At 42.7% G+C, this 18,379-nt stretch overlaps 2 protein-coding genes across 2 annotated transcripts in view; both read right to left on the minus strand.

Annotated features, from left to right (window-relative positions):
* LOC311063184 (gamma-aminobutyric acid receptor subunit rho-2-like) overlaps positions 1 to 6,923 on the minus strand; it is a gene marked incomplete at both ends in the record, with an annotated part of 30,455 nt that extends 23,532 nt beyond the window's left edge. Inside the window, 2 exons of the mRNA XM_084082462.1 lie at positions 5,124 to 5,233; positions 6,796 to 6,923. Coding sequence (XP_083938588.1) covers positions 5,124 to 5,233; positions 6,796 to 6,923 — 238 coding nt within the window. The remainder of the gene's footprint in view (positions 1 to 5,123; positions 5,234 to 6,795) is intronic.
* A 2,215-nt stretch (positions 6,924 to 9,138) lies between these two features.
* Positions 9,139 to 18,379, minus strand: part of ube2j1 (ubiquitin-conjugating enzyme E2, J1) — a 34,661-nt gene continuing 25,420 nt past the window's right edge. The window contains exons 8-9 of the mRNA XM_084083178.1: positions 11,847 to 12,035; positions 9,139 to 11,298 (exon numbers count right to left, since the gene is read on the minus strand). Coding sequence (XP_083939304.1) covers positions 11,182 to 11,298; positions 11,847 to 12,035 — 306 coding nt within the window. The 3' untranslated portion in view covers positions 9,139 to 11,181. The remainder of the gene's footprint in view (positions 11,299 to 11,846; positions 12,036 to 18,379) is intronic.

An 18,379-nucleotide genomic window follows, 5' to 3' on the forward strand; every position in this document is an offset into this window, starting at 1 on the left:
CAAGGACAACCTCATTCATTTGGCCAATGTATTTGGCCCACAGACCCCCTTCTGAAAATACATATATTTATATATTTTTTAGTTTTTATATCATTTTCTAAATGTTTAAAACATACCAGGTCTGTAAGCGCGCCATGATCTATTCCACCTAATGATGCTGATCTGTTCTAGCCTGGTAAACCGCCCCCCTTCCGGAAATCTCATTTGCATTTGATTTCAGGAACTCCTGAAATCAAATACCTAGAACTGCTCCTCTTTCAATGGATTAGTGACTGTAATATGTCCTCTGCTAGTCAACACTGGACAGATTGAAGACAATCACAAATGTACTTTAGACACCACCCTCAACGCAAGACATTGAGACAAACAATAATAATGTGGCATCATCTTTGGTGGAACGTCGTCTTTGAGAAATATGAGGGGAAAAGGCTGACAGGCTGTCTTCTGCAATGTGACAAGAAATGCATGACGGGTCTTTTCACATCTCCGGATGGTTTTCTTGAACATGAGGTAAACAAGGACGGCTTGACAGAAGCCTGCTTCCAGAAGCAGTGGCACCACAAACAAAACAAGCATGAAACGTATTTAGATTAATAATACAAAACATGCATCAACCAATTAAGTGCTATTTTATACTTTGGATACCGGTATTCAAAATTAATAGCCAATCTTCATTGTCGATCTGTTATTTTCACAACATTCAGACAAATTTGAGTACTATTACTTTTAGTATATTGATGCCAATACTACAGTACTTTTCCTCAAGTAAAATTTTGAACACCAGCCTTTTACAGATTATTTTTAAATTGCAGTATTGGTATACTTTTACTTAAGTAAAAATACTTTTTCCACCATGTATTGCAGAACATTCCCAGCTGCACCTGCACACAGTTGATAATGAGGGCTCATCCACTGACAGTGGCTCTCTGTAGCACCCAGCAGAATGCAGCACAATCTGAACCAAACAATGAACAAGACAAATAAACAACAACAAATACAAACAAACATGTGTTCTTCAGGATAAGGATTCACAACCAAGCTGTTTCATTATGTATAATTGGACGACAAAGTGCTCTAAACGTGTGCGATTTGCGTGACTAAGTTGTCCATTCTTCTTCTCCGCCAATAGGCTAAGACTAGAGCCTGGCCAATGCTGGATTCTTTGCTACAATGCCGAATCCCGATGTAGGAGAGTCCTAGACCAGTGGTTGCCAAACTGGGCAAATTATTTTGGGAGGTCCCCAGATGATTCGCTTAATGCAACATTGTTTTCTCACTCAACAGTAAACAAACAAACATACAGTAATAAGTGTATACAGTGTATCAGTTTAAGGACTTTGAAGACATTGTTTATACTAAATTGGCCAAATTATCAAATATTACATTAGAAATTGGCAAACATTGTGAAAATAGACGATCTACAAGCTCACTACGCCTCGCAGTGCGAGGCGTGGTAAGCTTGTAGATTGGCTATTTTCACAATATTTATCTGTGGAACCGAGTCAAACTAAATGTAATGCCTTTGATTCCAAGTGCTTGTAGGAATGGGGGGTCCCCAGTTCAAATATGATTATTTTGGGGGGTCGCGGCCTGAAAAGTTTGGGAACCCTTGTCCTATAGACCCCCGATTACCGATGTTTTGATCTATATTTTGTCCAAAAGTGCAAAATCGTTTGGTCACACACATACAGGCATGCATGCGTGCGCGCGCACACACACACACACACACACACACACACACACTGTTTGAGTTCTAAGGAACCGGGGAGAGGGGGAGGTCGTTCACACAAGTCAAGTTCTCAGAATGTGTTTGAACCAGACAAAGTGCATGATGCAGACGAGAACAGAGCTGTCTGCTTCACCGATAAGCCAGATGCAACAACGTCAATCCTAGAGGGATCTGTGTCTCTCATCTGTTACTTTCTAAGCCTGATTTATACACGCCTGCACGCCGGTGTCGTCCGGGCGCGGAATAGCCAATCTGCATACTGTATAAGATGTGCTATTTTTAGCAACACAGCACGATACCGGCGCACAAACCTAGACTGTAAGTCCCACAGCAACAAGAACATTCACAGTGAGACATCCATTGATCTCAGCCCCTCCTCTCGTGGTGCGAACAAGTTTGCGTTCAGGCAAAAGATATGAGAACACAACATATCCTTCACTTCAGCTAATAAGATTTATATTTCTAAATCCCGGCAGCGTGCAAGGCGTAGAGGAGGGATACATCATACAAAGCAAAATAGTAGACAGGGTAGAATTGCTACAACCAGAGAGTGTGGTGTTTACCACAGCAGATGTTAGAGAGACAATTGTCACAAAACCAAGAAGTCTGCTGCCTCAATCCCTGCAACCTTACTGGCCTTGCATGATTTTAAATTACACGTCAAAACCAATTGCTTCCACGCTGGACCATACCTCTCTTGTTCTAAAACAAAAAACATTTGGCAATAAAATCCTGATAATCCTCATTGTAACTCAGAGACTGTAGCAATGTATGGAACCAACCAAATGGACCCTTACGGGTCCCTCAGTTAAATGAACACTCCGGATTTTACAGGCAGCAGTAAGGTACAGTGTTACATCAGCTCAAGAACAGTGCGGCTGTGAGTGTGAGCTTGTTATGACAGATTTCTAGAATTTGAGTATAGATCATTTTGCTGGATGATTTACACCAAACAATATATTCATGGCTTCATATTTCTTAGTAAACTCACCATAGTGTAGTTCAGGGGTGGGCAACCACCTCTTTTTGGTCTTCCAAGTGGTCAATCAATCAATCAAAAACAAGCATTATTAACCTTGATTGTTTGACGGGCATACAACCTTTCTCCCCAGATAGTCAGATAATGATGTTACATTTAATGTAGTTGGTACCAGAGAGTAGAAGAGAGAGTAACGCTTTGATCTCGTCGTAAAGCAGGCTGCTATGGGCTATAGTTCCAAACATTGGAACTATCTCATTGAGAAAGACAGAGCACTTCCGCATTACATTGTGGAGTCAACGCTAGTGTCATAACTCTCTTATGCGGCTCTGGTTGGTACTACGTCGGTTCAGGATGGAAGACCGCACCTGCCAATCTCCTCCCCCTTATAATCACCTCCAATAGGCCTGATATCAACTCCTCCCAAGATCACCTGATTGTAATATTTTGATAACAGCTACTCCCTTATCTCCTTCTCTCAGGCCAATCAAGGGTTGTATTTATACCTCGCTGTGCTCACTTGCATTGGCGCTCAGTTTTCTTGCATCATTCGGCCCTCTATCCCGGCGTCCACTCATAATTCCGACCATTAGGTTAGTGTGAGGTTAGGGTTAGGGACAGGGTTAGTCATAATGGGGTCGGACGAACGGGACGTCGGAATAATGGGCCGTCGGAATAATGTCATGGCACCCTCCAATTCCACCATCCTCCTCTCCTATCCACAAGTTTATTATCACTTCCTGTCGATTTGACCCCTGTTCAAATCGACAGGAAGTGATGCCCACAACGCCCTAGGAAACTTGTGGATACCCAAACCACTTTACTCCTTGGCCCCTTCATTCACCTGCCCCCTCTTCACGTCATCCCTTCGACGCCCCATCATCATCCCTGCCCCCCCCCCCATCATCTTATTCCTACACCCCTTCACCCCCTCCTCCCTTCATCCTTCATCCATTTGCCCGCCCCCCTTCCCCTCCGACCTCATCTCCTCCACTAATGCATCCCTTCGCCTCCTCTCCCACTCTCCCCTCAGTCTAACAGTCCTTTCATCCCCCTTCATTCCTCATTCATTGTTTTTAGCATTGCATTTTTGTCCTTATGTTCAATAAGTACAACCCAAACTGATTCATTGGTTGAAGTGTGTGTGGTCTCTACTAGGGAATTATTCATATTAAATTATAGACTCATTCTTTGTTAGGTTTTATTAGTTGTTGTAGAACAAAAAATAGCTGATCTACAAGCTCACTACATGTCTCATCGTGACTTGTTGTGAGCTTGGAAATAGTCCAAGAGGGAAGCACGCACATCTCAACAAAAATTCCACAGATGCTGAACAAAAATACGTACAATGGAAAAGAAGGGAAGTCTGCACACTGTTCTGTAGCTCCCAGTAGAACAGTTTTATTAAGGCGACAGCGTTTCGCTTTTTACAATTATTGCCTTTAATGACATGCTAAAACTAGGGACACTAGGTTGAAAGTGGTCAAATTATTAACTTATTCTATGCTTGTGTTACCTATAGCAGCCTATAATAACACGTAAAAACAATGGTGGTTTTCACTGTCTGACACACCGGCTTTGGAGAATGACTAAGTGTACATGTGCCCAAAAAGGTTACCCAGTGCCACCCCTGGTGTATTAGTTTGTAGTTATACCAACTACTCTACGAGGGCACATAGGTGCAGAGCTGAAAAGATTATTCATAACTAGATTTTCAGGCCGCTACGCAGCCTTCAAATCTAGTTTAAAGTGGTCTCCAAATATGGGCATGTTACGTTTGTGACGTCCATCCACCGGCCACCTAAGATGAGCAATATTTCACTCAGACGACCACATTATCATCATAATGCAATATTTGTTGTGCATGACCTGGCAGAAATGAGCCACTTAAACCCTATTTCATTCTTTGTCATACGACTATGTTGCACAGCGAAAACACAGTTACTTAGTTGACCTGGAGTACCCCAGGGCTCTATACTAGGCCGCCTAGATCGGCTGTTTTTGCTATTTTCGAACGTATTGTAAAGCATTTTTAAATCTTTGCCTATAATGAATGACATGCCCATTATAGAGACACCAAGTTGAAAAAAACATATAGGGTGCCCCAAGGTTCTATACTTTTTTCCCTCTACAGCAAATCTCTCTGCCGAAAATAGCAGATCTACATAAGCTCACAACGGGTCACATTGAGACGTGTTGTGAGCTTGTAGATCGGCCAAACGTTCTCCCCCAGAATAGAGTAGGCCATTTTGTTCTCAATGTCTGGTCCATGGCCCACCAGGGGTCCAGATAAATATTGTGAAAATAGCATATCTACAAGCTCACAACGGCTCACGTTGCGAGGCGTTGCGAGCCCAAAAAAATCTTGTGGGGACCTGACCCACAGGTTGAGAAGCACTGGAGTAGGCTATTTACCTGCAAAAGCTGGCCTCATGGTGAAGTCATGGTCATCCACACGGAGCAGGTGGTCCGTCTTCGACTTGCGAACTTTGGTTCCATCCACTCCAGTCTTCTTGGAGAGGGGGCTGACCAGAGGGTGGAGACACACAGTGAACATTTCTGCATTGGCTCTTTCTTGAGAAACAAGTGTCTACACATTGTGAATTACAAAAGCAAAAATGATTTAGGCCACTGGGGTATTCAACGTTTTTCAGCCCAAGGACCCCTTAGCTGAGAGAGAGATGAAGCAGAGACCCCCACTGCTTATTGTATGTAATTGTAATGTGCAACATTGCTTTTTCACAACAGTAAACTGGCCAATTTGTCAAATATTACCAAAGAAAGGAACAAATATTGTGAAAATAGCCGATCTACAAGCTCAAGCTCACTGCAAGGTGTTGTGTGCTTGTAGATTGGCTATTTTTAATGTTCCCCTCACTCCCCTCAGAATCCTATCACACTAAGGTTTGGAGGACCCCCTGTAGTAACTCTGAAGACCCCCTAGGGGTCCCGGACCCCCTGTTGAAGACCCCTAATTTAGGCTATACTTTCATTATACATGCACAATGGCTACATAGGTATATATTGTTTGGCTATAAGCCTACAATGTAGAACACTAAAGTAGCCAGATAAAGCAAAACAACGTTTTTTTAGGGAATATAATATGGGATGATATTGTTTCAATTCAGAGAAACGTCACACATTTTACATTTAGATTAGGCCTTCAATATGGTATTAGCCCACTGTAACCCCGGGCTGTCTTTCTTCAGTGACAGAAATAGACATTCAAGACCCATTCCAAAAACTACAGTATCATCACATTCACATTCCCTCCATATTTGTGTGAGGCTCCCGGGGAAATAAATGTAAATGACATTTAATCTCCTACATATCTTTGCTGATGCTGTGGGATGTACAGTATGTTCTACAAGCAGTCAAAGATCAGTAGGCCTATAGGCTATACTCCATCAGCTGCCTGCAGAGTGGAGAACATCTCTGCGCTTTGGATTAGCACATCCTTGCGCACAACTCACTCACCTTTACATTACTATACCTAACATTAGGCTAGTCAAGATATCAGAGGTGTAAAGTAACTAAGTACATTTACTCAAGTATTGTACTTAAGTACAATTTTGAGGTATTTTTTTTACTTTACTTAAATTTTCAGTACTTTTACTTCTACTCCACTACATCTTAGAGACAAATATTGTACTTTTACTCCACTACAATTATTTGAAAGCTTTAGTTACTAGTTACTTTGTAGATAGCAGATCTACAAGCTCACAATGCATTGCATGACACATTGTGAGCTTGTAGATCGGCTATTTTCAAAAGATTCTTATACATTTTCTTTTCATTTGAAAACCTGCATAATGAGTACTTTTACTTTTGCACTAATATATTTAGATACCAATACTTTTGTACTTTTACTCAAGTAAATTTTGATTACCAGACTTTTATACTTGTAACAGACTATTTCTACGTTGCACTATTGATACTATTTTACTTGAGTACAAAATGTGACCGATATGTTGCGCTGCAACATTGTATCAGGACCGAACGGCTGTATATCCTACTACTGATTTGGATGAAGGTGACCTTAATTGGAGGCTGAAAAAAATAGAGACCATAAAACCGAAACACTTACTTGCCGGTCTTGTGTGACTGTGAATCCACCGCGGCGGACCAGCGTTTTTTCCGACTTCTGCTCTTCCGACACTCCCCGATGACACTCAAGCAAAAGAGTAAAAACAAAAGCCTGGTATAATATGGCATTATCAGACGGAGAACTTCAACAACAGTCCTCGAACGAGCGAGGAGGAGTAGGACAGCCAGTCAGAGCCCTGATCCTTTCACATCCACACCACGGCGCCCACCGAACAACAAAGCACTTTCGCGCTGAACCATCTCCTTGTCAGAGGCGGAGGTGTGATGTTACGCATGGTAAAGTGAACCAGTGCGCCGGCTGCCGCTCGCAGAGATGATCCGGCTCTAGTGTATGGACCGCTCCGCAGCATCAGGACCAGCAGACAAGCCAGGGCTATGAGGGCACCCTCCTCACTTTATCCTGACGTAATACCAGGGATTTGTATAGGCACTAGGCAGCCCAGGCTAGGCTGTTACTGCTGCCTGCCCTGCACATGCCACCTTCTTCTTCACCCTCCACGTTCAATCCAGATTTGGCGCCTCAAACAATGGGGTTAAAGTCGTTCTACTGCAGTGATTGATTGAATACGTTATTAGCTGTTTGCAACAAAAAAGGAAGTAAAAGTATCAATAATGCAATGTAGAAATACTCTGTTACAAGTAAAAGTCCGGAATTCAAAATTGACTTGAGACAAGTGCAAAAGTATTGGTATCAAAATGTACTTAAAGTACCAAAAGTATGAAATACTCCATTAAAGTAAAAAATACCTCAAAATTTCACTTAAGTACAGCGCTTGAGTAAATGTACTTAGTTACTTTACACCACTGATACAAGGTCTGCTAGAGGATTATACCCAAGCAAGCCTATATGGCTTGTTTCCATTGGGGTCCTGGTGCTATGCCACCAAAATGTGGAAAGCCCTGCTACCAACAGTCATACAAACAGTGCGAATCCTTGCTCTCCTTCCAAACTCCTCTAAACGAGCACTCACAGGTGGCTGCAATTTACAATTAACTGCCCCCTGTAAAAAGTCCAAGCCTATAACCAGAAATGTAGATTTGTCTATCATTATTTTGTTGATGAATTGAATACACAGGACCCCAATGGAAATAAGCCATAGTGCTTTCTTGGGTTTAATCCTTTTAGCATCCTTTTGCATGGAACTGTACTTTCTGTGCTTTTTCTGCAAACTGTTAATAAAGTATTCAATCACTCAATCTTAAGTGAATGCCGTGTGTTAAGAGGCAGCAGTTGGCCAACTGGTGCTCATTTGGAGTTTAGGGGAGCTCTCTCCCTGGGCGCTGAGAGAAACCATCATCATTAAGCTTAAGTCAAGCAGGATTCCCCTAAAAAATATTTCAGGTCTCCCACATGGAACTATAAGTATAGCCTATCTCAGTGGATTATGGGTAATAGCAAGTCAGAAATCATGTTTTCTAGAATTTGAGCTCAGCTTGTTGAATGCCATTCAAAAGTCAGCAAAATATGAAAACCAAACAAACTTTCAAAGGGTGTGTGGAGCTGCAGCAGCAATTTGAAATGTTTTCCTTGACGCTTTTGTGATTTTTTTTTCTGGCTACATGCACAAACTCTACACAATCATCACTTTGATTGTTGTCCATCTTGCCCCCATCTATCTCTCTCTCGCTCTCTCTCTCTGCAGTCGAGGCAGATGACTGCCCAGTGCCACCCTGGAGCCTGGTTCTGCTTGAGGTTTCTCCTTTCTTGATGGGGGGAGGGGTGACCATCGTCTCTCTGCCCTATATATGTGGAGCCTAAAGTGTCTTGAGACAACTTGTTGCGGGATCTGGCACTTTAATAAAATTGAATTGAAAACAGTAGATTACACAGACATGGCACTGCATTACACAGCACTGTCTGCATGCTGTCTTCAAAAGGACCAAATGTTTAAAGATCCGAAGCAACTTCGAGGCATAACATCAACAAATAACACACTGACAATATAATCATTATATTTTATTAAAGTCATTTATTTTCTAGTCTGTGTGTGTGTGTGTGTGTCTGTGTGTGTGTGTGTGTGTGTGTGTGTGTGTGTGTGTGTGTGTGTGTGTGAGAGAGAGAGAAGGCAGCAATATATATTACAAAGACCTTCATAAAATGCACGTTTGCAATGTGTGTGTGTGTCGTTTTTTTTTCACCCATGCCCTGAATAAAATACCTGGACAATATGCAGATATAACACATGGCTCAAGTACAATGACAAACATAATAAGTGTACTGTGTAGGTCTATCACAGATGAAGTTGTTCCCCTCTACAGGTAAAGTGTTATGGCTACAGTACCTCTGGGCCAGTGATTCTCAAACGTTTTCATTTCAAAAAGGACCCAAAGTAACTCTGAGAGCGTACAAATGGACCATAATTTGTACGCTCTCAGAGTTACAGACAGGTAAGGGTTCATTTGGAACCGCCCTCAAGGATCCCCGAGGGTCCCTGGGCTCCTCTTTGCGAACCACTGGTCTGGGCTGTTTGAAGGCAGCCATGTTGTTGTACATGTTCTAAATTGGAGTCAAGAGACCCCAGGCTACAATGTGAAACATTAAATTGCTTCCCAGCTATTCTTGCATTGACATCAATGAGACTGATAAGCCCTAAAGGAAATACAACACAAATAGGGAGCGGTTATATATAGTCACTGGGTTGGATTGCACTGGTAAAACAAAGATGGGGCAATTATAAACTTTAACTATAAAATGAATTATTGGGGGGAGGGCGGGAGGAATTAAAACATCATGGCTAAAAGGAAGTGATGACTAAAAGGAGAGATTTGCATCTGGAAATCAAATTAGCCATTATATTTACATTTTAGGCCTTTGAGTCATATTTTCATCAAGATTGACTAAAAAATAATTTGTAAAATTGGGGTTCAGGGTCTTGGTTTTAGGTATTTCGTGACAGCGCGCGTTATGGCCGTGGCAAATGTCGGCCGTCGGGACTTTTCTGCCATGGGACGGACCCACTTTAAGACTGCCAACGTCACCCATGCATTCATAGTGGATGTCCTCGGGGCCACATTGAATCTGTCCATTCACGCTGCAAAATAATAAATCTATCTTTGGCTAAAGCCTCATTAATTTCTACCAGTGCAAACGGGCCCTTACGCGGTCACACTACTAAGCGCTGCTGTGGTGATGAACACTTCAAAGCACATTTTCTCATCTTTTTTTTTTTTTTTGTACTTCGGTAAGCAGATTTAGCCAGCACAGAGTCACTCGGGCAAGATCATATTCCCTTCAATGGGGACTTACTGTGTGGGAAATCTCTCCACTGCATGCCACAATGCAGTGAACCGAGTGCGGCCCCAACACAGAATCAATAAGGTAGATGGACGATACATATCCTGCACACGTAGTCTACAGCAGTGGTTCTCAAACCTTTTTTTTTCTCCCAGAGGACCGCCATAATGCTGAGAAGGTACAAATACCCTGTCAGAGTTATAGACCTGTGAGGGTCCATTCTGAACCCCCTCAAGGAACCCTGAGGGTCCCTGGACCCCAATTTGTGAACCACTCAAACCACTCACTAGTATATTTCTGCGTAATAAAAAAAACAGCCCTCACCACCAAACCCCTACCCCCTCATATTCATTAAACTTAATTGTTCAAGTTATATTACAGTTTTAATTAACAGTTTTAATTTAATAAGGAGAGCAAGCAGCAAACCCAAGTAAAGACGACCGTCTGAAAAAACTAAAAGGACAGAGAGGGATAGTGATGCAATGTTTGTTGAATAAATCACAAACATGACTCATTAATTAAAAAAAAAATGCAGGACACTCTAGAGCAAATTTATGATGATTTCCCTTCAACCCGGCGCCCCTATTTTGGATTTTCTTTTGACATTGTAGGTGAACATTTTCAAACATTTTTCGAAAATTATAAATAAAAACTATCAGATATACAAGCTCACGATTTGACACGCACATCGTGAGCTTGTAGACCGGCTTATTTTACGCAAACCTTTTCTATATAAAATAGGGCTTAAGTGGTTAAAAACACACCACCTCCTGGGCCTCCTTGGAGGGGGGTTCACGTGGAGTCAACCGGCACCTCCTCCTCGGGAATGAAAGTGCCTCCCGCACATGGTTCGAGCGGGTGAGAGAGAATCTCTGCAACACCCAAACGTTGCCTGGTTTAATAAAGGGGGCAAAGCCGTCCGTTTTTTTTTTCTTTTTTAAAGCCAGGCTTCAGTCTGGCTTCGGAGTAGAAAACCAAAGACTGTCTGTGGTGGTCCGGTCGGGGGGGGCGGCGGCGGCGGCAGAACTATAGCAGGAGGAGAAGCGGTTAAACTGGAAAGCTATATAGGGCTTACAGGCAATGCTACTGGCTTTGCGGGTAAGCGGGGCCCCGGCGAGTAAAAAGCGTAGGTCACAGGTCATAGTCAAACTTGTACTCGTGGGCCAGGTAGATCCGGCGGAAGATGAGCGCGGCCAGGGCCAGGGTGAGGACCGCGATGAGGACCGCGGAGGCAGTGTGGCTGGTTTCCTGCGGGGAGAGAGAGATGGGACGACAATCGTTATTAGCGTTTATCGCAATTAACCCATTTAGACCGGGATAGAATCTGTGTCATTTTTAGATTTATTTGGCTATTCAAAAATGGCAGATATACAAGCTCATAGTGTGGCACGAGTGCTGCACTATGACCTTGTAGATCTGCTATTTTTTTTTTTTTATCGTGAAAATGTGTGCAAATCTATGAATATATATATTTTAAAGTGAACATTTGTAAAATATTTTGGTCCAGGGACCTCTAGAAGCAAAGATTTGAGTTACAATTGTTCGCTTTAAAAATATATGTATTCAAAGATTTGCACAAATGTTCAAGATTTTTCAGAAATAGCAGATCTACAAGCTCATAGCGTAGCACTTGGTGCCGTGCTACGAGCTTGTAGATCTATCTATTATATTATAGATCTACCCGGTTTTAATGGGTTAAGCATATTTTGATTATGGTGATAATATCGTTAGGGTTAGGGTCGCAAATATTTTGGCCACAACAACATCGTGACGTGAAATGCTCACGCCGTCCAAACCTGCGGGTGAGGGGCGTGAGGGCCGGCGGGGAACGCCGAGAACGCGGGGGCCCTGGCCGCTCTCTGGTCCTGCTGCTGCTGAGCGCGGCGCTGCCGGGGGCTCAGGGACTGACCGCTGCTCCTGGAGGTCGCAGGGGGACACGGGGCCTCCTCACTGGCAGCTGCCGATGACGAATCCTCTTCCGACCGCTGGAGGGAGGGAGGGAGGGAGATAATGGAAGTAGAGTTTGTGTTGGGGGGGGGATACACAACGGAAACACTGGAATCGAATACAGGAGGTATATTGAGTCATAGAGCGGCGTGTGTTGCTTCTGTCATGCACATGAAGCGTGCACGCACACGCATACGCATATAAGGTTTGAACACAGATAGTATGCAGCTACCTTTAGTGTTAATTTAACTCTGGGAGTTGTAAGGGTCCATTTGGCTAATATTTAATTTAGCTGGAGACCCCCTGGAACGCTCTCAAGGACCCCTGGGGTTCCCTGGACCCCACGTTGAGAACCACTGAATTAGGGGGTGTGAGGGATTAATGAAGAGGAACACTGGAATCAACATGAATACAGGATTTTCATGCAAAACATGAAGGCGTATTGAGTCAGAGACCGGCTTGTGTTGGTTCTCTCATGCACATTCAGTGCGTGCACGTGTGCAGACAGACACACACACACACACAGGCTTGTATTATTAAACTCTAACCCCAACCCCTAAACCTAACCTTTAAATGCCTAATCCTAATCCTAACCCCTGAACCTGAATTGTAATCCCATCTCCCCCAAAATCTGTTTTAAACCATAAAACAACAATTTAGCTTGTGAGGTCCAGGAAATGGTCCTCGCAATGTCAATTTCTCAAATTCTACCATGCTTGTCAGAACATTTGGTCCTCACAATAGTAATACAACACACACGCCCGCACACATCCACATCAATGGAAATAACAAGCTCGAGCATACAGACATTTCTGTCAGCGGTTTATCTAAAGAGGCAGCTGTTACCCGCAGACGGCGCGTTTTTGCTTTTGTGGTCGTTCAAAGCCACACCGCTTCTTTCATGGTCGACACCGTCACCGCGGCGCCCGCGTCTTATGAAGAACTCTGAACTTTCTGACTTTCAACACCCTCGTTTCAGCAAAACTTGCCACGAGTTATTTCAAGAAAGAATAACCTTTAATGTTTGGTAAAATGAAAAGTTCTGAGTGCACTGCTCATATTATACAGAAAGTTAAGCTGATGAAATCATCCCTGAGGATTTTGTTTAGCTTTCATATCACTGTCATTTTATTTATTTATTTAAACTAAAAATAACACTTTGGCCAATTAGAGAATGACTACAGAGAAGCCTGTTGAGCTCATGGGATGAGGAACACAGGAAGATATATGAGAGAGATTGAGAGAGATAGATAGAGAGAGAGAGAGAGAGAGAGAGAGAGAGAGAGAGGAAAGAGACACAACGACACATCGAGATAAAAGTAGAGATGAAGAAAAACAGAGAAAGAGAAGAGGAAGAAATTATATAAAGCAGTGGTTCTCAACCTTTTTTCATTTCAAGGAGTTTGCTATGCATTAAGCCAGACCTTTGATACAAAATGTACAATGTAAAATCCTCAGTGTTTACTGTATTTAACTCTGAGAGTGTCTGTACTCTCTCAGAGTTACAGACCATCAGGAGGTCCATTTTGGACCCCTGGTGGGGCCTAGACCCGACGTTGAGAAACAGCGTGATAAACATCCCCCTTCCTGTGCACTTGGTCTGGGAGAACAGGAAGGGGGGCCGCAATTGTCCATGCTCACGCAGTGGTCTATTTGGTTTTACGTCATTTTTGGGCAGAGGGACCAGTGTTGCCAGATTCTGTAAGAGAAACAAGCAACCGGGTCTAGGAAAACCAGCCCAAAAGAAGCGACAATGGGCCACATGAGTACTTTAACATGTACATCAGCTATTTGAAAATAGCAGATCTACAAGCTCACAACGCGTTGCGATGCGACACGTTGTGAGCTTGTAGATCGGCTATTTTCAAATAAAATCTTGCTGGGAAATTATAATAAGCAGATCTGGCAACCCTGAGTGGGACCCCCAACTGATACCCCCAATATGATGCAAGGCCACCGTATGAATGGGGTCAATTGTGGCCAGGTGAGATAACAATAACTTATATCATTATATACGATCTTACGCTTATATTATTATATTTATTATTATTGCTACTAATTGCATTTGCTTGTGTCTCCCTCTCTGTCTCTCCTCCTCGCTCTCTTTCCCCCTCCCGACACGGTCGAGGCAGAAGATGGCCACCTACCCTAGAGCCTGGGTCTGGCTGACGTTTCTTCCAGTTAACCCATTAAGATTTTAGATTTTAGCTATAACCATTATTTCATACTTTAGCGATTGAAAAATCTTTGCTTCTGGGGTTGAAAAATGAAATGAAAAGGTTTGATAACCACTGATTATAGCAACATAAGTTTAAAAAGAAAAGAAAAAGGATTTAGAACACATTTGTAGAATCCCCAGAAGCAAATATTTGAGTTACAAATGATCGCTTTAAAAAATATATATTCAAAGATTTGCACAAATGTTCATGATTTTTCTTTTTACTGCAGATCTACAAGATAAACTTAAACTAAAATGACAGATGCTTTCCCGGTCTTAATGGGCTAAGGGGGAAGTTTTTTTTTCTTTTCGTTGCCACTGTTCGCAGAAATTGCTTGCTCAGGCTGGGACAATGTCGGGACACTGCTCTATACAGTACGTATGTAAAGTGTCTTGAGACAACTTGTTGGGATTTGGCACTTTGATTAAATTGAACTGCAGGTTTCTTAGTTTCCTCCCCGCAAACAGTGGTCTGTTCGAGTTCGAAGTGTGTCAGCATCATGGACGGTAGACAAAGCATTTTCATTTATTAATCTATAACCAGACAAAGGCTGAATGGGATGGAAAATAGGCCAATTCTCCATCACATAAAATGCAGTCAGCTAGACTACAAAGCACAGACAATGCAGACCCTGAAGGGTTGCTCACTGGCAAAGTAGATTTGTAAGGCAATGTCAACAAAAACGTGTGCGAGGTTCCTTTTCCTTTTAATTAATTCTTTGAAATGGACCGTTCCCTCAGCAAAGTAATCTTGCCAGTGTTTTGAAAAGTGAATTTCATTTTCTTGGGAGGGATTGGATGTTGTAAAGAAATGTAGAACATTGGTCTGCCAACAGTTTATCGCCAATTATAGTGAAAACATCACGTAAATCCTTTTTTTTCCATATATATTTGATTGATCATCTGGCCCCAGCAGTTCATCAGCCTGCCGCTCTCTGTTTGACACCTGCCTGCCACAGGATGGATAAGAAAGTGGCATTTTGCAGTCCAGGGAAAAAAAATTGCATGATTTATTGGCGCTTGCGGGCCACCTGCAGGGCCTCCCTGGAGCCTCGGGCCCCTGGGCAGCAGGCCGTGAGGCAGTGAGGCGCCAGGCCGTGTCTTAATCCGGGTCTGGAGACAGATGCGGTATTTCAGCACCTTTATAATTGGACAGCTCCAGTACGGGTGGCACAGGACCCACGGACGCTGATGCAACAACCTGACAATATTTCAAGCAAGCCTCTTTAGTTGTTGTTGGTGTCAACACAGCCATGTTGAAAAACTGCAAATCATGATTGGCTAAAATCTCTTACTGTAATTTACTCATTTTGGCCTCCGCCAATGGATGTTTTATTTCATTATTTAATATCAATTTGCAAGCTGCACTGATCCCGGTGAAATCGAGAGCCATTAAATATGTCTCGAAAGACTGCTTCCAGCGAGTCCACGGCACTGGTGGTTCACTTGGCTTGGCAAAACAAAGCCAAAAGTCAGACGTCCCAGTGCACTAAGTGGACTGTTTTGCAAACAACACGCAACACGGTGAATTGTTCATCTCTGTAACTATGCGCGACATACAAAGAGGCTCTTAGCCGTACAGACTGCTTAGCCGCTGTCATCAGAACGTGACAGCACTGTCATAGGCCTAAACACGTGCATGATATGCGAACAGAACAATTATTATGTAATTTTTTTTAAACTGTGAGTGAGGGTGAGAGCGGACCAAAACATCTTTTTGAAACGGTTCTAAACATGCCTAAGCATCCGCCCCTGCTGGGTTGCAGCTGGCGCCGAAATCTATCCTCTTAGCTAACATCAACCCCTTGGCCATATTATCTAACTACTTTCAACCTGGAGTGCCTATTTTGGGCATGTCATACGTATAGACAAACATTTTGAAATGTTCAAAAATAGCCGATCAAGCTTGTAGATCAAATATTTTTGCTTAAGCTTAAAGGCTTAAGTCAATGAAAATGACCCAGTGAAAATGCTGGCATCTAGATATAATACAAAGCCTGTGATCTCAAATATTTTTCACATTTAGTGATTTTTTGCTGTGCAAACCCGACAGATCCAAGCGAGTACACAGATGTAGTGTCGCTCCCCATGTGGAAAAACCCTCAACATAAAGCAAAGATGCTGACTGATTTCTCTAACGTAGTACTTCGCATGAACACAGTGGTAGGGCAAAGATTAGAGAAATGGGTTTGTGAACGAAAGTTCAAACACACCGTGGCTAAGAAATCCCGGGTGGGTGAAGGGAATAAGGAATGCTCCCCTCTTCCTCAACAAGTCCCATTAAAAGGTAGTTCTCCACCGCACCGGCGGCGGTAATCGTGGAACCGAGTCAAACAAAATGTAATGCCCCAACTCCTACAATTCCAAGTGCTTGTCAGGGTGGGGGTCTCCAGTTCACGGCCTGAAAAGGTTCGAGGACCACTGCCTTAAGGTGCCCTTAAGCCAGGCATCTTAATCTCCAATTGCTCCAGTGGAGCTGCTAAGATGGCCAACAGCAGGGATTTGTGGTTGCAGGACTACTACTGTCACCATCGGCTATGAAGCTGAGAAACCGTGTGATGAGAGAAGCTGTACAAATCGACATTTGTGTCATCTTTCCCTGATTAGAAAAAAAACGAAAACGTTCTAAACCAGTGGTGCCCTTAAGGCAGAGGCACACTGGTGTGCCTTGGGATTTTGTTACAAACACACATTAATGCAATATAGAACTATACGAAAAGTGGAGAATGATCTTTTTACTTAGTATATCAGTAATTTGAGCGCACTCTTTCCCAATCTAGAGGCAAATCATGCACCCTACAATATTTATACCTCTATATTTTTTACCTCTTTCAACTTGGCATCTCAATTTTGGGCATGGCACTATAGGTGAAAAGGTATTTATCGATTTATTTTCACAGATTGACAAAAATAGTGAAAGCAGGTCGGCAATCACAACAGTTGTGAGCGTGTAGACTGGCTATTTTCGCTATGAATACAGGAGTGCCTTCAGATTATGACTTGCCAATTGGTATGCCTTGGGCACATACAGTTTGAAAACCACTGTTTTGTCTGAACAAATACATCTGTATTCAACTCCATGAAGCTTTATCTACCAGCATTGTGGACTGTTATCACTGAATAGTTGAAAAGGTTACTGTGCAGGATTAGTGTTATTTTTGTCATTCACAGTGTACTGTACCGTGTGGCTCATACCACAACAATACCAAGAACCATCTCCGGCAAACAAATCTCATCACTGAGAATGATTTCCATTAGAAATTATTCACCCGCACAGCGGGATGTCAGCAAGGTGATAAACCGTGCCACCACTAAGGCTGGGGCGGTATGTCTTCAAATCACTATCATGATTATTTCACACTTTTGCCACAATTTCCGATTAATGAACGATTATGAAAATTAAAAATAAATAGTGAGAATAGCTGATCTACAAGCTCGCAGCAACTTGTGAGCTTGCAGATTGGAGCTATTGTTGTCTTAGCTTGCAGCAATTTTTGTACGCTGCCAACAACGTTCAACAACGTAAAATACAGGGTTAAATGGTTAATTAGACTAATTATTGATTTCATAAAATATCAATTTTGTTTTTCGTGTCGATTTGTATATGGGGAAAAAAACTGCTTATCCAAAGAGTCTCCATTGGGTCTCCTACCGGAGACTCCGCCGGTCATCAAATTATTGGGTGAACTACTCCTTTAACCCTTTAAGACCTGAGGCCGATTCTAAAAATGTTTTCTAAATCCTAACAGTTTTTTGAAAATAATGTAAAAAAAATGTTTTTTTCACGATTTAGAATTCTAAAATGACACCGACGCGTTCCCGGTCTTAATGGGTTAACCTACAGTACATGAGCAAAATGAAGCCATTTATTAGTTCTAAATGTCGGTTTTGATATATTTTCAGTTGATTGCCCGGCCCTACGTGTCACCTATAGACAGAGAACGATGGGGGCTGACAAACCGCGTCACCGTCAGACAGAGAACGATGGGGGTTAATTGACTGGATACCAACGGTTTCACCTAATCCTTTTCATCCCTCATGGAGGCTCTCGGGTTCGCCCATCTGCACTACTTCCTGTTCACTGGACTGTGTTTCATAATCAAGTGAAGCCATTCCAACCATGAGCCAAATCGATGAGCCCGTTATCCAGTGGCGGAAAAAGTA

This window comes from Gymnoscopelus microlampas (assembly GCF_963454915.1).
Source record: "Gymnoscopelus microlampas genome assembly, chromosome: 16".
In the NCBI taxonomy this organism is placed as follows: domain Eukaryota; kingdom Metazoa; phylum Chordata; class Actinopteri; order Myctophiformes; family Myctophidae; genus Gymnoscopelus; species Gymnoscopelus microlampas.